General features: G+C 40.0%; 1 protein-coding gene and 1 long non-coding RNA gene across 3 annotated transcripts in view; one reads left to right on the forward strand and one right to left on the reverse strand.

Moving 5' to 3' along the window:
- Positions 1 to 17328, forward strand: part of NCAPG (non-SMC condensin I complex subunit G) — a 34162-nt gene extending 16834 nt beyond the window's left edge. For both annotated transcript variants that reach the window (XM_074272372.1, XM_074272371.1), the window contains 10 exons: positions 3574 to 3684; positions 4256 to 4375; positions 6346 to 6585; positions 8898 to 9079; positions 10884 to 11058; positions 12782 to 12943; positions 13241 to 13373; positions 14400 to 14489; positions 15675 to 15747; positions 16868 to 17328. In XM_074272372.1, coding sequence (XP_074128473.1) covers positions 3574 to 3684; positions 4256 to 4375; positions 6346 to 6585; positions 8898 to 9079; positions 10884 to 11058; positions 12782 to 12943; positions 13241 to 13373; positions 14400 to 14489; positions 15675 to 15747; positions 16868 to 16991 — 1410 coding nt within the window. In that variant the 3' untranslated portion in view covers positions 16992 to 17328. The remainder of the gene's footprint in view (positions 1 to 3573; positions 3685 to 4255; positions 4376 to 6345; positions 6586 to 8897; positions 9080 to 10883; positions 11059 to 12781; positions 12944 to 13240; positions 13374 to 14399; positions 14490 to 15674; positions 15748 to 16867) is intronic.
- Positions 12270 to 18664, reverse strand: LOC141545380 (uncharacterized). Its single transcript, XR_012482995.1, has 2 exons — positions 18320 to 18664; positions 12270 to 15121 (listed from the first exon to the last, which is right to left on the reverse strand). It is a non-coding gene; the product is annotated as an uncharacterized LOC141545380 (long non-coding RNA).
- Positions 18665 to 19895: the final 1231 nt, after the last annotated feature.

Here is a 19895-nt window from a genome sequence, read left to right on the forward strand (position 1 = left end):
AAAACTGTTTCTTAAAAGATCTGTCTTCTACTTTCTGAAAGCATTAATCATCTGTGAACAAAAGACTTCACACAGGATTCTATACCTGGCTTCTTCTTGGCACTTAGCTCTACAACCAGTCAACAAAAGAATCAACATAATTTATTCTCTTTGATTCCAGAGATACTTTAGGAACTTTTAGCATCTTAGTACCATTGTCTGTAAAGCCTATTATTAGGGGCAGTGAGGTGGTACAGTGGATAGATCACTAAACCTGGAGTTAGGAGATCCTGAGTTCAAATCCAGGCTCAGATACCCCATTTATTAGCTGTGTGACCCTGGGTACCTCTCGTCCAAAAAAAGTCTGTTATTATACCTAAGACTTGGAAATGCTTGTTAAGAATATATTTTTTATTTCTAGAGAAAATTAGTATAGTCATGGAATAGATTTATGTATAGATGAATTATGTTTTAAATCATGTTTGCTTTGAGGTTATTTTAGATGATTGTTTCATTATCTAATAAAAGGTCTGGATTCTAATTTTCACAGAATTTCATTGATCTTAATTTTGTTGAAGTTCAGAAAGTCTCAAAGTATCAGTGTATGACATACTTATGAGATAATTTTCAAAGTTGCTGGAAAAAATATAATTTTAAATGCATTGACATCTGCCTTCTTAGGAGCAGAATCTCCTTTTCTCTTTAACTGAAGTTTAACTGTGATAGTTTTTATTAGTTCATGTCTGTTTTGCTGATTCAATATAAATAGGCTTCATAGGATAACATTGCCTCGAATATCTTTTGATGTGTTTTTTTGGTTCATTTTTGAAATGCTTTAGATAACTTCTCAGTGTGTCATCCACTTTCTGAAAACATTATTTAAAGGGAAACCATTTTTTTCCCAATTTCAGCTTTGATTTTGGGGATCAACTACTTTTTAAAAATCTAGTTTATTAAATATTTTGCAATAGCATATAAAGCAATTTTAACATTTGTTTAAAATTTTTTTTTGAGTTGAAAATTCTCTCTGAGCCATGCTTTCCCTCTTGAGAACAAGCAATTTGAATACATGGTGAAGTAGCACAAACTATATTTCCATATTAGCCATGTTGCCAAAGAAAGCACAAAATAAAACAATAAAAATAATGTTTGAAAAAGTTAGGCCTCAATCTTCAATCCGAGTTCATTAGTTCTCTTGTGAATTTGGATAGAACTTTCCACTATAGGTCTTTTGGAATTGTCTCCAATCATTGTGCAGATCAAAATAGCTGAGTCTTTCACAAGTGATAGTTCTTAAAATATTGCTGTTACAGTGGATAGTATTCTTCTGCTTATGCCCACTTTATTTTGTTTCAGTTCATCTATGTCTAATGACGTTTTTCTGAAACCATCCTGCTTGTCATTAGCACAATAGTACTCCACAATTATATACAACTTGTCTGGCCATTCCCTAGTTGATGGACATGCTATCAATTTCCAATTCTTTGCCACCACAGAAAGAGCTGTTATAAATATTTTTTTATAAATAGGTTCTTCTCCCTTTTCCGTGACCATTTTGAGTTACAAACTTAGTGGTTTTTCTGGGTCAAAAGGTATGCACAATTTTATAGTTGTTTAGTTGTAGTTACAAATTATTCTCTAAAGCGATTGGAGTAGTTCACAACTCCACCAGTAGTGCATTAGTGTATCTTTTTCCACATACCTTCTAGCGTTTGTCATTTTACTTTTCTGTTATGTTAACCCATCAGATAGACTGAAATGATATTTCTGGATTGTTTTAATTTGCATTTCCTAATTAGTAGTAATTTAGAGCTTTATTTTCATGTGACTATTGATAACTTGAATTTCTTTGTCTGAAAATTGCTTGTTTACCTTCCTTGACCATTTATCAGTAGGGGAATGGCCCTTGTGACTCAGTTCCTTGTATGTTTGAGAAATGAGAAACATTTTTCTCCCAGTTTCCTATTTTCCTTCAAATTTTGATTGTATAAGTTTTGCTTGTGTAAAACTTTTTGATTTCATATAATCAAGATTATCTGTTTTACTTCTTCTAGTGCTCTTTGTTTCTTGTTTGGTCATAAACTTTTCTTATCTATTAATCTGACAGATACATCGTTCTATATGTCTTTAATTTACTTATAATCAATTTTTATCAGATGTCGACCTCAAAATCTTAGAACTTTGGGTTTATCAAGTACTATATTGCTATGGATTTTTATAATTCACGATTTATTTACTACATTGCTATTTACTGTATTTACCATATTACTATTTATTTCTCTGTATTGAATGCCTATTTTCCACTGATCCATGTTGCTATTTATTAGGTAATGCTAGATTGTTTTGATGATTATCATTTTGTTATATGGTTTGAAATCTAGAACTGCTGTGCTAACTTCCTCGCATTTTCCCCACCTTGATTCTCTTGCTATTCTTGACCTTTTTTTTCTTCCAAAAGATTTTTTTTTTTACTATTTTTTCTGGCTCTATAAAGTAATTCTTTGATAGTTTGTGCAGTACTGAATAAGTAAATTACTTAGGTAGAATTGTCATTTTTGTTTTTTGGTTAGGCCTACCCTTTAGCAATTACTATTTCTCCAGTTATTTAGATCTGTATTTGTGGAAAAGTGTTTTGTAATTGTGTGAATGTAGTATCTTGGTTTGTCCTGGCAGATAGACTCCCAGTTATTTTTATTGTCTGCTTTTCTTTTGAGTAGAATTTATCTAGTTCTGCTAGATTTTTTTGGCAATATATTGAAACATTGGTGATTTATTTGGATTTATTTTATATTCTGTAACTTTGTTGAAGTCGTTAATTGTTTTAGCTGTATTTATTTGTAGATTCTCTAGGGTTCTCTAAGTCTCCATCATATCATTTGCAAAGGATGATAATTTTGTTTTCTCATTGGCCATTTTTATTCCTTCATTTTTTTACTTCTTTTATTGCAATAGCTAGCATTTCTAACATGATATTGAATAATAGTGGTGATAATGGACATCCCTGCTACATGCCTGATGTTACTGGGAAGTCTTCACATTTATTCCCATGATAGACAATGCTTGCTTTTGTTTTAGTTTTGTATTGCTTTTCATTGTAAGACAGGCTCTATTGATTCTTTTGCTTTCTAGTGTTTTTAATAAGAATGGGGGTTGTATTTTGTCAGGTTTTTTTTCTGCATCTATTGATATAATTATATGATTTTTGTTATTATTAATATGGTCAATTATGCTGATAGTTTTCTTAATATTATATCTGTCTTATATTCCTGATATAAATCTCTTACCTGTTCATAACATATGGTCTTTGTGATATATTGCTATAATCTCTATGCTGGTGTTTCATTTAAAATTTTTGTATCACTATTCTTTCTCTTTTGCTGATGTATACATTAAGAAATAGAACTTTTCTCCAAGTGCTATTTTTGGCTGCATCTGACAAATTTGCTATGTTGTCTCATTGTCTTTTTCTGTAATGAAATTATTGTTCTTGTGGTTTATTCTTTGACCCAGATATAGTTTCTTATATAACCTTATATATGTGATGAAACATTCTTCCTCACTTGTTCTGAATATTTTTGCTTTCTTTGATTTCAGAATGATCCTGAAACATTACAGAAATGTCTGATTTTGTGCTATGAACTTCTGAAGCACATCTCTATTTCTACAGGCATAAGTGCAACTATGAATGTTATTATTGACTCTTTGGTAAGTTAGCAATAATATTCTTCCTTCCTCCTCATCTCTTTTACATAGTATATTTTTTAGTATTGAAAAGTGTGAGTTATTAATATTTTTTGTGCGTGTAAAATGTGTCCTTAGCCAAAGGACACCTATGTGATTAGTCTTGCATAGGAAGAGCTGAAGATGTTCAAACAGGTCAGGGATGACAGTGCAAACGAACTTTGCTGTATTACAGATTCGAATATGTTAATTGATGTAATATTGGGTCTCATTCAAAGGGAATTTGTTACTGAAATACACTTAGGACCTATTTATGAAACAACGCATATCTATCAAACAAGAGTTCTTAACCTTTCTTGTGTCATGGATCCTTTTGACAATTTGGTAGAGCCTATCATCTGTTTAGAACAGTAATGCATAAATGAAAACCTTATTTTATAAAGGATCCAAGCTAAGTCAATGGGATTATCATTTTAATGCATTAATGAGCTTATGTGGAATTATGATTTTATAATACATGTTATAAGTAATTATTTTACAATGAAGATTCATTATATTCATCTTAATTGTTTTAATTTCTAATGCTTTGTTTTAGATTCTTCCTGGAATAACAAATGTTCATCCTGCAGTGAGAAATATGGCTGTTTTATGCTTAGGTTGTTGTGGTTTGCAGAACCAAGATTTTGCCAGTAAACATTTTGCATTGTTATTGCAGGTAAAATTTAATTTTTGACAAGATTTCACTTATGCTCTTTCAGGACAGAAATGTGTATCTGTCATAATCATACTAAGTAGATATTTTTGGTTTCTATTCATGTGGAACTCTTGCCTCTTTTTTTCTCTTAAAGCTCCTGACTTCATAGAATGAGGAGATCTGTTCTTCCTTTTGGGTTAAAAACCAGTCCCACTGCCTTTCTCAGATCATCTACATGTGTTAGATCATTATTGTTTCACTTTGATGACTTTTTCTTTATAAGTAACAGTTGCCAATTAGTAGAAATTAGGGAAGTTAAGGAAGCCCAATTATTGAAATTGCACTATGTTCAAAAGATATCATCACAATTACATGCTCTAGGATGTGGCATGTTCTTCAAAATCTACACAAATCAGATTTCTAGAAAGGAAGTTATAGTGTTCTGTTTTGTTTATTTTTGTCATTTTATAAATGCGTTTTCTTAGTTTTTTGATTGTCAGTGACTCTTAATGGGTAGGTTTCAATTTTCTTTTAGACTTGTCCTCCTGATAGGTAATCATGTATAATATTTCAATGATCCACTGGATCCATGATCTCATTGAGATGGGTATTCCTGACTCTTCTCCTGCTGTGCGTTTCTTGATTTCATAAATTCCCTAACTTTTCCACAGAGGCTCTGGCCATCATACTTGGGTCCTGCCTCTCTCTGCATTATTATTCTGTGAGTCGTACAGTCCTTGGTTCGCCATCCTCTTCTAAGACATGACAGACTTCGCTCTATTTCTTATATGATGCAAAGACCCCCAGAAGGATAGGAGACAGAGCTGGGTTTGCCATCTTCAGATATTTGGAGGACTGCCCTGTGGAAGGGCATGTCTTCAAGGAGTGAGGGTAGTGAGACGGATTTAGGTTTGTTGTAGTGAAAACTCGGCAAGGATCTGAACTGTGAAAAAGTTGCATGGATTGCATTGAGAGACAGGAGGTTTCCTTCACTTGTATTTTTCAGGCTGGCTAATAACTCATGGAGGGTTGTATAGGGTCTTACTGGTGAGGTGCTCAAGGATAAGGAGAACCCAAGAAGTCCCTTCTGGGGTATCTGCCCCCGTGTCCTGCCAGCCTGTTCCAAGGGGATTTCACATCTTTCCCCACCAAGTTTGCCTTTCTTCTAGCTTCTTGAATTGTACCAACCCCATTGCTGTCCTTTCAGTCATTAAGGCTCATGACTCCAGTGCTCTCTCCAGCCATTTGCTGGATATTTTCGATTGCTCCTCCAGAACACCTTTTGTCTCTTTGGATCCTCACCTTTTACCTGTTAGGGTTTCCTGACTATTCTCTTTCCTTTCAATTCATTCCTTACTGAGTGTCCACGACTCTTACATGATTAAGTTATCTTTAGTGCTCGGGATGAGCATGTTTGCTTCCTCGTGAGAAGCTAAGAGTATGTCCTATTAGATGCTTGATATATTTTAGACTTTAGGTCACCTGGTTTCACCTTTTCCTTTTCAGCTTTTTCACATTCATTCTTCTTGTGTCCTCTACGGTCCAGCTCTTCACTGAGATTATTCTGCTGTTTCTAATCTCCATTCTTCAGTATTATCCACATCCTTTTCACAGGATGTCCGCTTCTCTCTGCCTTTTCATCTTGCTGTTTCTTCAAAACCTCCCCTTCTCTCTCCAAGTTCTAGATCAGAGTATTTTCATCTTATCTTTTCCCTGATACCATCACAACTATTTGCACTCATGTGTGCCCCACCTCTGCTGGCCCTAACCCTCCCAGCCCCCTTACCCGGTTTCTCCTTATCTGGAGTTCTCCATTTGGATGAAAAATCCTGCCTGCTCACCATTGCTTAATCAATGTCTATTTGGATTAAGTTTTCAGGTTGCATCCATTTTCTATTTGAGATCAGTCCCCCCCAATAGACTTCTTGTCAAAGTGGGAATTAAAATATCAGTGTTCTTCAACAAAAATACTTTCCTTTGCTTTGACTTAGGTTTTGCAGATTGATGACATTGTAATAAAAATAAGTGCTCTCAAGGCAGTTTTTGACCAGTTAATGTTGTTTGGGACTGAACCATTTAAATCTAAGAAAGTCAAGGACCTTGAGAATAAAGAAGCAGAGATAAGTGAGGACAGTGAGCTTGAGCATGAGCTACAAATGAAAGCCGTTGAAGAAGAGAACGTCACTGCTATGAACACCCTGAAACTTCTCGCTGGTTTTCTGGACAGTGAGGTAAGGAACAAATGTCAGCCTCTTATGAGATATCCTTAAAATATAGTGTTATGTTTTGGTTTACATTTATACATGCATTCTATAAGCATTAAACATGTTTTTCCTGCAATATATAGTATCTTTTAAACTAAATATTGAGCAACTTCTAATATTTTGTGATCTTAGGGATTCTTTATTTTGCTTTCTCTTGGTTTTTCTCATATATAAATTGAAAACTTTGGGACACATCTAGTGTGCATATTTTTAGGAGTTAAAATTGCTTTGGAAACATTTCTGATCAACCTGCTATTTGTAAATTGTTTTGGCCATATATGCATTGATCTTGTCTCCCACAGAAGGATTATAAGAGGGAAAGCCATTATGTCAGATGGTCTTACTTCTTCCCTTAAATCTAGTAAAAAGCTGAACATATTGCCAACATGTAAAAAGTGCTTAACCATTGAAGGGCTTATTCAGATTAGTGACTTACGTGCAGGTGAAACATTTTATTATTGTTCTTTTCTTCCAAGAAAAATTTCAAGAAAATTTAGATTGATTCATGAATATTTCTGCCAGAGGATTATATTGCATGATCATTTATTCATTTTGCAAGCATTTGTTTAGAATCTACTATATACGAGATATTGTGTCAGGCTTTGGGGAATTAAAAATGAAATAGTTGGAGGACTGGAGGAGGGCAAAAATAATATGAACATAGACTGCTATATACAGAGTAAATATGTATAGAATGAAAAACAAAGTAATTTCTTTAGCTAATATAACAATCAATACCATAGATCAAAAAAAATAGATTATTAGGAACTAACGGGAAAAAGATAGCTTTTGAATAATTCCTCTGTTTTGGGGAGAGGGACCTTGATCACATGGTGACCCTGAGTCCTCAGCATGGCCTTGGGGAGGACCAAGCAGCCCAGAAGCTCTGCTAGCTTGAGCTATATTTCCCAAGCCCCTTCTCAGGGAAGTAGTAAGGGCTGTAAATCTGGTTAGTAAAGACTCTTTGGTCTTGCCCAGGGGGTATTATAAGAAAACAACATGGTGTCATAGAGAAGATAGAGCCAGAAGACCTGCTTTCAGGGGTCACCTCTGGCATTTTCCCAGCTAAGACTCGGGACAAGACGCTGACCTGCAAAATGCGGCCACTGAACTTGACATTATGCAGATCTCCTTTTTCTTTTAGCTCCACTTTAAAGCTCCATCTTCTACATACATGTTTTCCTGATCCTTTCCCCTAAACTAATTTGTATTTCTCTTGTTATTGTCTGTTACATATATTCTCTAAGTCCATGTGTCTCCCAAGAATGTAAGGTTTTGGGATAGGGATTGTTTGATTTTTGCCTTTGAATCCCTGACCCTGCAGCATGGGGTCTGGCATGTAATGATTGTTAGAAGTAACTGAAGAATCACTCAGAGGATCAACCCCCTCCTTTGATGGAGTGGGAGCAGAAGGCCCAGAGTAAATAGCATAGTCAGCAGATCCTGCCCCTGCCACAGGCAGCCCAGGCCTCTTGTTGGGCAGACCTTGCCGGAAGACCCTTTGGCTTAGTGCTTTTATCTTGTCTGTGCTAAGACTAGGAAGAAAACCCAGATCCTCCAATGAAAAAGCAGCTTCATGCCCTTGAAAAGAAAAAGGGGAGTGTTAGTTTGCAGAGCTTTACTGAATCTAAAGACCAGAGACTTCCTGTGCTAATAAGTAGCTGGAGCTCTAGGAGGTGATTTCTGAAATCCAAAAGTAGGAAACTGAAAATCCTTAGGAGGTAGGGTGTGTGTGTGTGTGTGTGTGTGTGTGTGTGTGTGTGTGTGTGTGTGTGTGTATGATATGTGGATGTGGATGTATATCTACATCATATATGTATGTATATAGCCAACAATTGCAACAATTTTTCACAATTTGCACATCTTATACATACTACAGTTTGGATAGGTATAAGTGTAGGAATTCAGTTCTCAAATGACTTTGATCTCTTAGCTGCCAAAAGGCTGTTGTAATATTTAGAAATAATTTCTTCATTTAAAAAGTGGGAATAATAATATTCTTCTTAGGAAAATACTTTGTAAACTTTACCCTGGAACATGATTTATACCCACACCATTCCAGGTTAAATTATGAAACGGACAAATTTGATATTTTGTTTTGTCCTTTTGCACTACACTTGCCATAGTTTGTTCTTTTAGAAAAACTAGGTAGGTTGGTGGATTTTGAGCTTTTTCTTTAGAAAATTATAGTTTAAAATATCAGATGATTTCTTGTCTGTTGTAGAAGTTAGAAATAATGTGAATCGATTCTTAATTGTCATTTTTGAAATCTGCTTCAGATTTCTGAGCTCCGGACAGCAGCTGCAGAAGGACTGGCAAAGTTGATGTTCTCTGGACAATTAGTCAGTAGCCGGCTGCTTTCTCGTCTTGTTTTGTTATGGTACAATCCTGTGACTGAAGAGGATGTTCAGCTGCGACATTGTCTAGGGGTGTTCTTCCCTATATTTGCTTATGCAAACAGGTATTTGAATCAAATTCATTTATTAAAATGTGATTTTAAAAATTATATTAACCCTTCAGTTGAATTGTGGGCAATGAAAGAGAACATTCAAAGAATTTAATTCTAACTTTATAGAAGAAGTGGCTTTCAGCAGAGGCTATGTTAGCAAATTTTTACAATTTAGTCAATTTCCCTCTTCACTTTACCCAATAAAATTATCTCTATATGCAACAAGCTATATATTTGGGGTCACAAGAATCTTAAAATTGCTCAATACGAATTTCAATTTTTTTCTGCATGTTTTTCCTGGGTAACATTTGGCAAAACTAGACAAACAAAGCTATTGACAACAGCACGTTACACCAAGGTATTTTTAAAAATGGTAAATAGAAAAAAAGTATTATTTCAAAACCATTTTCTCCATCATGGAATCAGAATACTTGAAGCTTGGTTTCATGGTTAAAGATGATTTCCTGAGGGAGTTAGATACAGCATTAACTGCATTTTTTTGTTGCTACGTTAGATGAAAAAGAAAACTTTGTTGGAGCAACAGTTGTGAGGGTATCAAGGGATTGATGGGAAAAGTATCTGAACCAGAGATATGGGGGAATATTTATTGAGAACATCAATCAAAATGTTTGAATCTTCTATATATGAATTAAGAGCATTCTTGATGAGTGTTAGTATGGAGCAAGTAGACTTTCCCAGGCTCTTTTCAGCCTGTCTTTGCCATCTCAATCTCCTGAAAGAAATAGAAAATATCAGATCCCATTGTGCTTATTGTTTTATAAACATTTATTTCAGCAGGACAAAAAGATGTCTTAGGGCTCTTTTAAAAACAGCATTCTCTTTCCATACACCAAAATCATTAGATTCTTCAATATTTAAGTAATAATAGCTAATGTATCTATATATGTAGTATATTACTTATCTACATATGTATACACACACACAGACAGGTGGACCGAGAGAAAGAAATTTACATATATGCCCATACTTTGCTATCACAACCATCTGGGAGTTAGGTGCTATTATTCTTAGAGGGGCAAATTGGTCCAGTTTGGAGCTGGATCAGGTAGAAACTTCTAGGATAATCAGCAGAGTTTCCATTAGGACTTTCTGCACTTCCTGCTTGCCCAAAATAGGAAAGCAAACTTCAAAAACATGTACGTGGGAGAAGGGATTTGAAAATAACTTACTGATTGTTATTTTGCATTAAGTAGTTACCATTTATTTATATTAATGTCAAACATAGTTGTTTCAAAGTTTACCTTTTTTTTTTTTTTTTTTTTTTTTTTTTTTTTGGACCTACAAAAATATTTTTATGAACTTTTGGGAGCAATTTCTCAGCTAATTTTTTTTTCTTCATTTAAGATAGTTAAATTCAGCCCACACTTATGTAAAATTTATGATTAATAAGATTTAGATTTGAAAAAATATACTGGAGTTTATCTAATCTAAAATGTTCACTTTGCAAATGAGAAAATAGTCCCAGAGAAATGGAGGTCACCTGAGGTTGTACAGTAAATTATAGACTGAGATTCAGCTTCAGGTTCCAAACTCTGTTTCCCTCCTTATATCATCCTCTTCTATTTTATGTTGTTCATAAGACCCTGCCAATTTTAATTAGCTGTCTACTTTTGCTGAGGTGTCATGGCCTCAGATAAAAATGACCCTATCCAAGATAGATGTTTAGATAATGCTGGGCCAGTCAGTATAATAGTGGAATAAACTTTATGGGGAATGTTTGTTAATGTTCATTTGGTTTTCTTCTGTAAAAGTGAATTTCATACTATTTTAATAGTGCCTCATGACTTTATAACAGGACTAATCAGGAGTGCTTTGAAGAAGCTTTTTTCCCAACTCTGAAAACACTGCTTAATGCGCCTGCATCTTCTCCGTTAGCTGAAATAGATATTGCTAATGTAGCTGAACTACTTGTAGACTTGACGAGACCAAGTGGGTTAAATCCTCAAGCCAGAAATTCCCAGGACTACCAGGTATGTCTCTGAGCACAGAAGGGAGAAGATTGGTGACTAACCCAGTAATGGAGGTCTCCCTGTTATGGGGATGGTGCTGTCGGGGCTCAGCCCTTAGGGTCAAGACGCAGATGTGAAAGAGACCTGCAGAAATGGGGGTGGCTGGGATGATGGGGAGTGGTCATTGAGAAAGTGAAGGCTATAGAACGTGCCAGCAGTGCCCCAAAATAGAGACCCTTTGATAGCTGTTCTGTCTGAGGATTTGAGCTGGCACCCCCATAGCCACCTTAGGAGCGGCTCATTTTTTAAAAACCATTTTAGAGATGAGAAACCTGAGCCATGCAGTGGTGAATACTTCCTAAGGTCGTCACAGCCAAGAATCAAATCTAGCACTTCTGAGTCCAGGACTCTTTTCGGCCTGCTGCAGATTCCTCTTATGATTATCATGAAACAGTGTGACATGTTAAAGTGAAGTAAAGAGTTCAGTTAAGTCATTGAATATTTACTGAGTGCCAGGGGTCCCTGGAGACTAAATTTATGTAGGGAAACAAAAGTGATAGACTCAGAATTCAAAAGGTCCTTCTCTCAATCCACAGCTTATCCCTGTAAGTGGAATTTCTGCTTCGTGAAGGAGGCTGCTCGGTCTTAGAAGTTGTTGGAAACTCTTAATTAATTTGAACTCAAATCTGCTCTTTTTCACCTCCTCTCAATGCCCTTAGTTCAATCCTAAGACCCAGCAGAACAAGTGTCCCCTTCCTGTTCTGTAACACATTTTCAGATCCCCGAAAGTCTCAGTCAGGCGTCCTGGTTTTCTTTCTTGGTCCCTAAATCATCTTTGTCCTCAACTTCTCCTTTTGTGAAATGAGCTCTCCCTCCCTTCCTCATCCTGGGAGTCTGGCCAGGGCTGCCTTCACTGCTCTGCCTAGAGTGAATACATTCTTCCGGTAGGACCAGAGCAGAGCAGTAGTGGGTCACTTCTTTACATGGAACGGAACTGCTGTGAGAGGGCCACAGGGTCTGTAAGACACAAGTGAGGATGTCAAGTCCTGTAGGAACTCGGGCACCGAGGGGGCATCGGGCTGGGATGGTAGGGCACGAAGGGTGGCTGTTCCTCAGATACATAGAGAAGAGTGACGTTCTAAAGGAAAGTGTGGAAAGGAACAGAGGCTACAGTGTACAATTTTTTTTTTTTTTTTTTTTTTTTTTTTTTTTGGAACCCTGGCTGGGATCAATTTTGGGCAATAATGTGAGATTTTGGAAAAGTAGAAAGTGAAATGGGTGGATTTTAGAGGATATTGAAATACCTAGGCAAGGAATTTGGACTTGGTCTTGTGGGCAGGAAAAAAGTTGATGAGAGTTTGATGACAAAACGGTATGTTCGGGGAACTTACTCTTCCTACACAGTGTAAAAATAAATTGCAATCAGGAAGGCATCAGAAGAGAGTTTAGGATTGAACCAGATAATGTAAATGGGAATAAGCAGTGAAAGTGTTGGATACAGGTTTTTGTAAACAAAAGATTTGATCATTGACTATAGCCAGTGAGGTTGGGAAAATAGAAAAAAAGGACTTTAGAGTTTACAGTTTGTAGATGATAGAATAAGATGGTTGACCACTAAATCAGAATATGTGGAGTTCAGAGTCATAGCAGAGTGTACTGCAGTTAAAGATTTGGATTAGATCTTGGGCAAGTCAGTCATAAACTGCAGCTGATTTTCACATATACTTTTCTTTTGCTTTTCTAGACTTCAACAGTACATGATAATTTAGCCATAAAAATTTGCAATGAAATTTTAATAAATCCATGTGCGCCAGAAGTTCGCTTTTATGTAAAAGCCTTGAATTCTTTAGAATTCAGCGACAGCTCTACAAAAGAACTTATTGTGTTGTTGGATGAGATTCTTGAGGTGTGTAAGTAATGAAAATGTCCTTTGTTGCAGCTGTGTAAACATATATATGGAAAATAAAATGTTTATCTTAAGGAATTTAGGTGTTTTGTTATTCCCCTTTTAATATAATTCTTAACCGAATCCTGTATAAGTCGATTTTGCTTTTAGGAAATAAAATTATTTCTCGGCCAAAGCATTTGGTTAAACTTAATGTTATTTGATCACAAAACTTGATGTCAGGCTAATGCTCTTTTATTGAAGGAAGATTTTAAAATGCCACTTAAATTGTATTAATGATAATCTTTTCAATTACAGGAAGTAAAAGATAGGACGTGTTTGAGAATCTTAGAGAAGATCAGGATACAGTTGAGCAAAGGAAGTAGTGAATGTGGTGGCCAACAAATTTCAGGAGCCCAAGACAGTGAGAATGCTAATCAAAATGAGGAAGGTAATGATGAAATGAAAAAGTACAATAAATTCTAACATGTGCCAGTTTGATGGCTTCGGTGCCCCACCTCGCACCACGATGTCCATGACTTCACGTGAGGATGGGTGTGTGATTGCTCTTCTTCACCTGCATATGGGGAGAGCATTGTGAAGGGAAAATGATGGGTTTGCACAGCTCTTGGTAATGATGAAATGAAAAAGTGTAGTAAATTCTAACATGTGCTGAACCTCATTAGAGGTTCAGGATGCATCTGTGGACAGTCTTGCCCAAGGGGACAGTGCAGCATCCCTGCCAGAATAAGGTGGAGGATGTGTAGATGGCAGTTCTGAAGAAAAGTCTCAGGATTTCTGGGAGTCACAGTCAAAAACTGACATGCTCTTAGGCTGTGGTGAGAGGCGGAGTTTCTAATGGGCATTTGAAGCCCTTTACATGCTAGTCCCCAGCTCCCCTTTCTAACTTCGTGATGTATTACTTTCCTTTACATGCCCCATGCCTGAATGCTCCCTCCTCCCCACCCCTCCTTAGGATTCCTGATTACTTTTACAGTTTGAGCATCACCTTCTGACCTTTTCTTTTCTTTCCTCTTCCCTCCCCCTGGATACTATTGCTTTTCCTATTCTCTTCCCCCCAATTATATTTTTTTACATAATGCTAAACATGCATGGCTGCCACAATTGAATATGCAAGTTCCTTGATGACAGACTCATTTTTTTCCTTTGTATTCTAGAGCATTTAAGCATGGTATGGCACATAGTGGACACTTTAAAAATATTGATTTTTATATGTGATGTCATAAAGCATTTAGAATTATTTGCTATTGCAATGAAGAATGCATCTTTATAAAACAGGTCCATCAATTATTAGATGCCTCAACTAGGGTCTAAAATACTGAAGTCATAAGAATATGCTTTGTGACTTATGATTTGGATGTCATTTCGGGTTTAACAAAGATGTTATTCATACTGAGGACATGTAAAGTAAGTACTTCAGAAGAATTTGTTTTATCTTTCCGATTTTTTTAAACAGAAAAAAACAAAGAAATGTTTCAGACTCCTTTTGTAACCAAAAGTAAAGCTGTTGAGACGCTTAAAACCACTGCATCGAAGACTAACAAAGGTACTGTGCAGTTTGACTGTTCTCACTGTTTACTTCAAAATAAAACATTAGTTGTTCTTAGTCACAAACTATAATAAATATCTTTAATTTAATATTTATTTTGAAATGTTGCAAAACATTTTAATATCTCTTTAGAAATGAAAATTGTAAAATATCTCTGAAATAACTCCATTTTCCTCCTCACTCCCATAATCAATGTCAGTTTTTCTTAATCTTGAAATCATATAAGGTGAAAATACCATTTGTGTTAATGCTTTGTTCCTTATCAGAAGAGTGAAAAATATACAGTGCCAAAAAGTTCTTAGAGCTTTCAGCATCTTCCCTAGTTTTTTCTTTTTGCTGAGGTCACTGGGTAAAGTGACTTTCCCAAGGCCACTCAGCCTGGAAATGTTAAGTGTCTGAGGCCAGATTTGAACTCAGGTCCTCCTGACTTGAGGGCTGGTGCTCTATAATTTTTGAGGGAGGTTAGCAAACAATTCTTGATGAGGATTACAAAGCAACTCCCATTTGTGGCTGGTGATGAGGCGAGGTACTGTTTTATGTCACAGAGATCCCTTTCCCTCCAGCCCAGTCTGGTGGCTTTGCGCCCCACCTTGCACCACGATGTCCATGACTTCACATGGGGTTGGCACCTGCATGGGGGGAGAGCATTAAGAAGGAAAACTAGTAGGTTTGCACGGTCCTTGGTGCCCAGGAGAGTGCTGGGTGCCCTTGTTCCTCCTGCATCGTTAACAGTCTTAAGACTCGCAGGGCCCTGAGGCTTGAAAGCGCCTGGCCTGTCCTCCCTCCCATCTGCTCAGACATTGTGTGCAGGCCCTGTGGTGGGTGCTGCCGAGACAACAGGTTCATGGAGGGCAGGATCTTGGGGGTAAGATCGGAACTTAACTATAACATAAATATTAGATGGTGCTGGGTTAGGGGACTAGATGAGATCTAAGCACAAGGGAGATCCAGGCAGGCTTTGTGCAGGAGGCCCCATCTGAGTTGGGGTTTTGTAGAAATTGGCAGGAAGGCTTCTCCATATATGGGAAACAGCAAAAATCTGGAAAGCATGGAACAGGCACAAAGCCAGAGCCCAATTTAGCAGGAGGGAGGGACTTCCTGTTGAGCTGATGTTGTCGGGACTCTGGTTCCCAGGACCAGCAAGGCATGTTTGTTCATAAACTGTTCTGTCCTCTTTCAAAGGACGCAGAAAAGTTGCAGCTACCTCAAAATCGGTGAACAGAAGGCGTCAACATGCCGAACCTCATTCTGAAAGGTAGGTTTGGGGCTGGCCCTTTGGCTCCTCCTGGTCCATCTCTTGAGTTGGGAACAGCTGGCAGTGCCCGGCAGCATTGAGGGACACATGGTGTGGGTAGTGAGCAAGAGGACCTACCTGCTTTGGGCCCTGCCCTAGGCATGGGCTTGGTCAGTGACTCCAGAGATTTGTTCTGAGGCATGTAGGAAATGCCAAAAAGGCTTTACCAACTAGGAAGGGCCATAAAGGTATCTATTATCATGGCCAGAGTCCCGTGGTCTGGTTAAGATCCCTGTGCTGTGCTTCTTGGCCCTGCTCACCACAGTGTTTCCATGATTCTGGGCAGAGCTGCTGTTCTTTTTGTGTAACAATATATTCCAAAATTAAAGTCACCAAAAACCGCAGGCTCACATTTTCTTAGTTTAAGATTTGTTCCGATTTGTGAGATGGTGATACTGATCTGTCACTTAGCTTTCGCAGGTGTGGGGACTGCTTTGGGTACATAATCTAATGTGTAATTCTGGGATGTTCAACTATCTCTATTTTCCAGATGAGGAAAGAGGCAGAAAAACTGGAAAAGAGACTTTTGGTCTCCACAAAAAAACTAGCTCAATTTCAGCTCAAAGTTAGTTGGAATAGTCAGTCCTGCTAATAATACATCTATGTGCTTTCAGAAAATCATTTTCTTGTCAATATTGGCTAAGCTTGGGTGAAAAAGTTTTTTTTTCAGGACTTGGTTAGAATAATATAAAATATATGACATAAGAACATTTAAATAATATTCCTTGTGAACAAATGGGGATTTTTCATTTGAGTAGCTGTTGTTAACTATTTCTTTACAAATGTTCAACTGATCTTGGTCTAGGACTTTTTGAAATGAAGTTGTATCTACATCTTTTTAGATACAAAAGCAACATTGAGGGGGTCCAACACTCCCTCTCAATGAGTTTTCTGTGTAGTAAATATTCTGTTAACTAAGAGATGACTTATGTTCCAGAGGCTTTAGTCCTTGACTAAATTAATTGCATCTAATGAGATGAGATGAAAGCTGCTTTGTAGCAATAAGTTTAGAAATTTTAAATCTGAATTGAAATAGTTTCAAGTTTTTGATTCCATAGATGAATTTCACATTCTTTTTTAGTGACCAAGAAATCCCAGAGCCAGTTACAGAGATGAAGACGCGACTACCGAGGCGAGCTAAAACAGCAGCTTTGGAAAAAACAAAACTAAATCTTATACCTCTTCTTAGTGAAGAAGACAACTAAGAATTGCCTCCTCCCCTCATCGACCCCCCTCCCCCATCTTAATGGCTTTTGCGTTGTAGGGCAGAAAAATAATTCAACTGCTTTTATATTAATAAAGGTTATTATTTGCATTTTATGACTGATCTATAAACACACTTTCATTATTTTAATTCTTTATCTTCTGTTTTATACCAACTTCCTTCAATCTTCATTTTACTTCATTTCTTCTGTTTTCTAGATATTGCCTTTTTCTTAGACATTTTATTATATTTGTCAAAATTTTTAAATGAAAAACTAACGCTGTTGTCCAAGTTAATTACTGTTTTCTCATTTATAAAGTTCAAATCTTTTCACTTTCTATTGTCTGTGTAACTTATTTTCTCAACAACTGACTCAAACCCCATATTAGAAAAGAGCATGAAAAGATGATGTTCTGAAAGGCTTTGCCTTCAGGGGGGGTTGCAGGTGCTAGGAATTGAAGGCCCTCCCTCTTAATGGGATCATCAGTAGCAGCACGGAGCCCTTGGGTTCTGGGAGTACACGGAGTGCGGCTGGGGATGGTTCAGCTAGTGATTGTTTCTTTAGTGCATTCATGGAAGATGGGAAGGGAGGAACGGCCGCCTGAGGTGGTGATCTGGGTCCGATAGGGCAGATGGCTCTGGAGCTGGAAAGGCCTTTGACTTCGGTGAGCCCCCGTCTCATGGATGCCCCCAGGGCCCCTGAGTGTCAGAAGCCCAATGAAAGAGAGGGCAACCAAAAAGCAGGCCTGACTGCTCCTAACTCGGCCGCAGGGCTCCCTCACAACCCGCCTGCTGTGAAATAGCAAATCCCTGGCGGATCTGGAGCAGGGGGATGATGGGACAGGGTGGCTGAGGGAAAAGTAGCCCATGGGTGTTCCCCGTGGATGCCGCCTGTCTCCTAACGGCACCTGTGCATAGGGTCTCTGTTAGGCACCTACTACCTGGGAAACTCGGAGCTCACCAACTTGGCTCCTATTGGGAGAGAGCATTGCGGGATAGAAGGGAGTCTGGGGAGACGGGGCTAAGGATGGGAAGGGAGGGGGCAGTTACTGCCACTGGGTTGGGGCAGCGAGAAGGGCGCCGCCCTCGGCCAGCCAAGCCTAGAAGCCCCGGCGTTTCCTCCAGTGAGCCAGACCGGGGGGCTTGGGAAGCGGCTGCTCCTGGACAAGGTGCGCTGGGCACACAAGCGCCAAAGTCCCAGCTGAGTTCCCATTGCATTGAGAAGGGCCTTCTGGGCGCGAGGGGCTACTTTGCTCACGGGAGGTGTAATCGGTGACCAGGAAAGGCCTGGGGGGTCGGTTTGGGGAGGGGCGGCGGCCTTCTACCCACCTTGCTCATTGTCAGTGTTGGATGCCCGTCCTCGAGGCGCCGGAGGAGTCGCTCCTGACCACTGAGCCCTCTGGCCGGCCCTTCGGTAGCACGCGCATGCGCCTTCCCGTCTTGCACTCCCAGAAAGCTTCCTTCCCGCCCGCCCCCCCTTGCTGACGCCCCAGTCCCTGCGCCGCCTGTGCAGGTGATGGCCGCTCCCACGCTCGGGCCCGTCCCTTGTTTGTGAGACTCCAGAAAAGGAGATCTGCTCAGTGGAGAGGCCGCCGCCCCGAGAGTTTTATGGAGGGAGCGCCCAGGTCCTCAGGATCACGCCGGGAGACATTCGGAAAGCCCCGTGCCACCTACTGGAAGTGAGCTGCTCCCGAAGCCCGTAGGCACGCGGCGCTCCTCCCAGGGAGCATCACGTGCCCTATCCTGCCCCGCCCCTTTGGGCTGGAGGAGCCTCTTAGGATTGGGCTTCCGGAAGTGTGGGTTTCCGGAAGTCGGGGCTGGGTGTGGGTGGGACTAGTCCTCCTCATCCTGAGGAAACCTCTGGGATTGCCAGGCGCTCCCCTGACTGGATCGGGGTCAGCTCCGGCCCGCCCGTCGCCCCCAGGAGAAGGTCAGAACCATTCGGGGTCCGCTCTGGAACCCTTGTCGGCCGCGGGGAGGACCGAGGCGGCGTCTCCGGCCCTGAAGGGGGCTGGCCGCGACGAGCCTCAAAGGGCCGAGGGCCGCCTCACGGGAGGACGCAGCGGAAGCGGACAGAGCCTGTGCCTCGAATGCAATAACTAACTATGGGGACTGATGACACTGAGAGGGCTTGCGGTGTGCCAGGTCCTGGGTCCAGCGCCCGGCCTTGGGAGGCGGGGCCTGTTACTAGTCCCCCCCCCCCCCCAGGTTACGCCCCCTGGTGTCTGAGGCCACATCTGGACGCTTCGGTGTTCCTCGCGCCAGGCCTGGGCGTGCACCCGCTGCCCACGTCACCACCATTCTCAGCCTTCCTTCCGGCCTTCGGTGAGTAAGTGCGTCTTTCCTCCTCCGGTTAGGAGGGTAGGGGTGGGACATCCTGTTCTGGCTTTGGGTCTCCGCCCCCCGGCACCCGTTGGCGCCCTGGAAAGGCAGGACTTGGTGTCTGACGGGCCACAGGGAGGAGGGGATGGGGAGGCCGGGGCTCCCGGGGGACTGTGCGTGGCGGCCGAGCTGGGGAGGGCGGGCTCAGGCTGCCCGGAATCGTGGGGCTTTCCGGAGCCGCGCGGGGCCCAATGAGGAAGAATGACGGGGAAGCGCGAGAAAGCAGGCAGGGAACCCAGTGCGGGCTCGGGTTACCAGTCAGGTAGCTGGTTTCGTAATTCACGCTTCATTTTAAAACGACTTTGGGGCTGACCACGCGGGAGAAAGGGACTAAAAAACCTTCATAAAAACGAAAATCCTTACAGATTAAGCGGTTAAAATGTTTGTATTTGGGAATGATGGTTTTAGTGCATCTCATCATCGAGCAACGTTAACAACTCATACACGGGCTTCGTGGAGTTTGGCCCGGATTCCCTCCGCCCTGGGACGCTCGCTGGCCGGGCCCGTGGGTCAGTCAGCCCGA

This window comes from Sminthopsis crassicaudata, chromosome 6 (genome assembly GCF_048593235.1).
Source record: "Sminthopsis crassicaudata isolate SCR6 chromosome 6, ASM4859323v1, whole genome shotgun sequence".
Classification (NCBI taxonomy): Eukaryota; Metazoa; Chordata; class Mammalia; order Dasyuromorphia; family Dasyuridae; genus Sminthopsis; species Sminthopsis crassicaudata.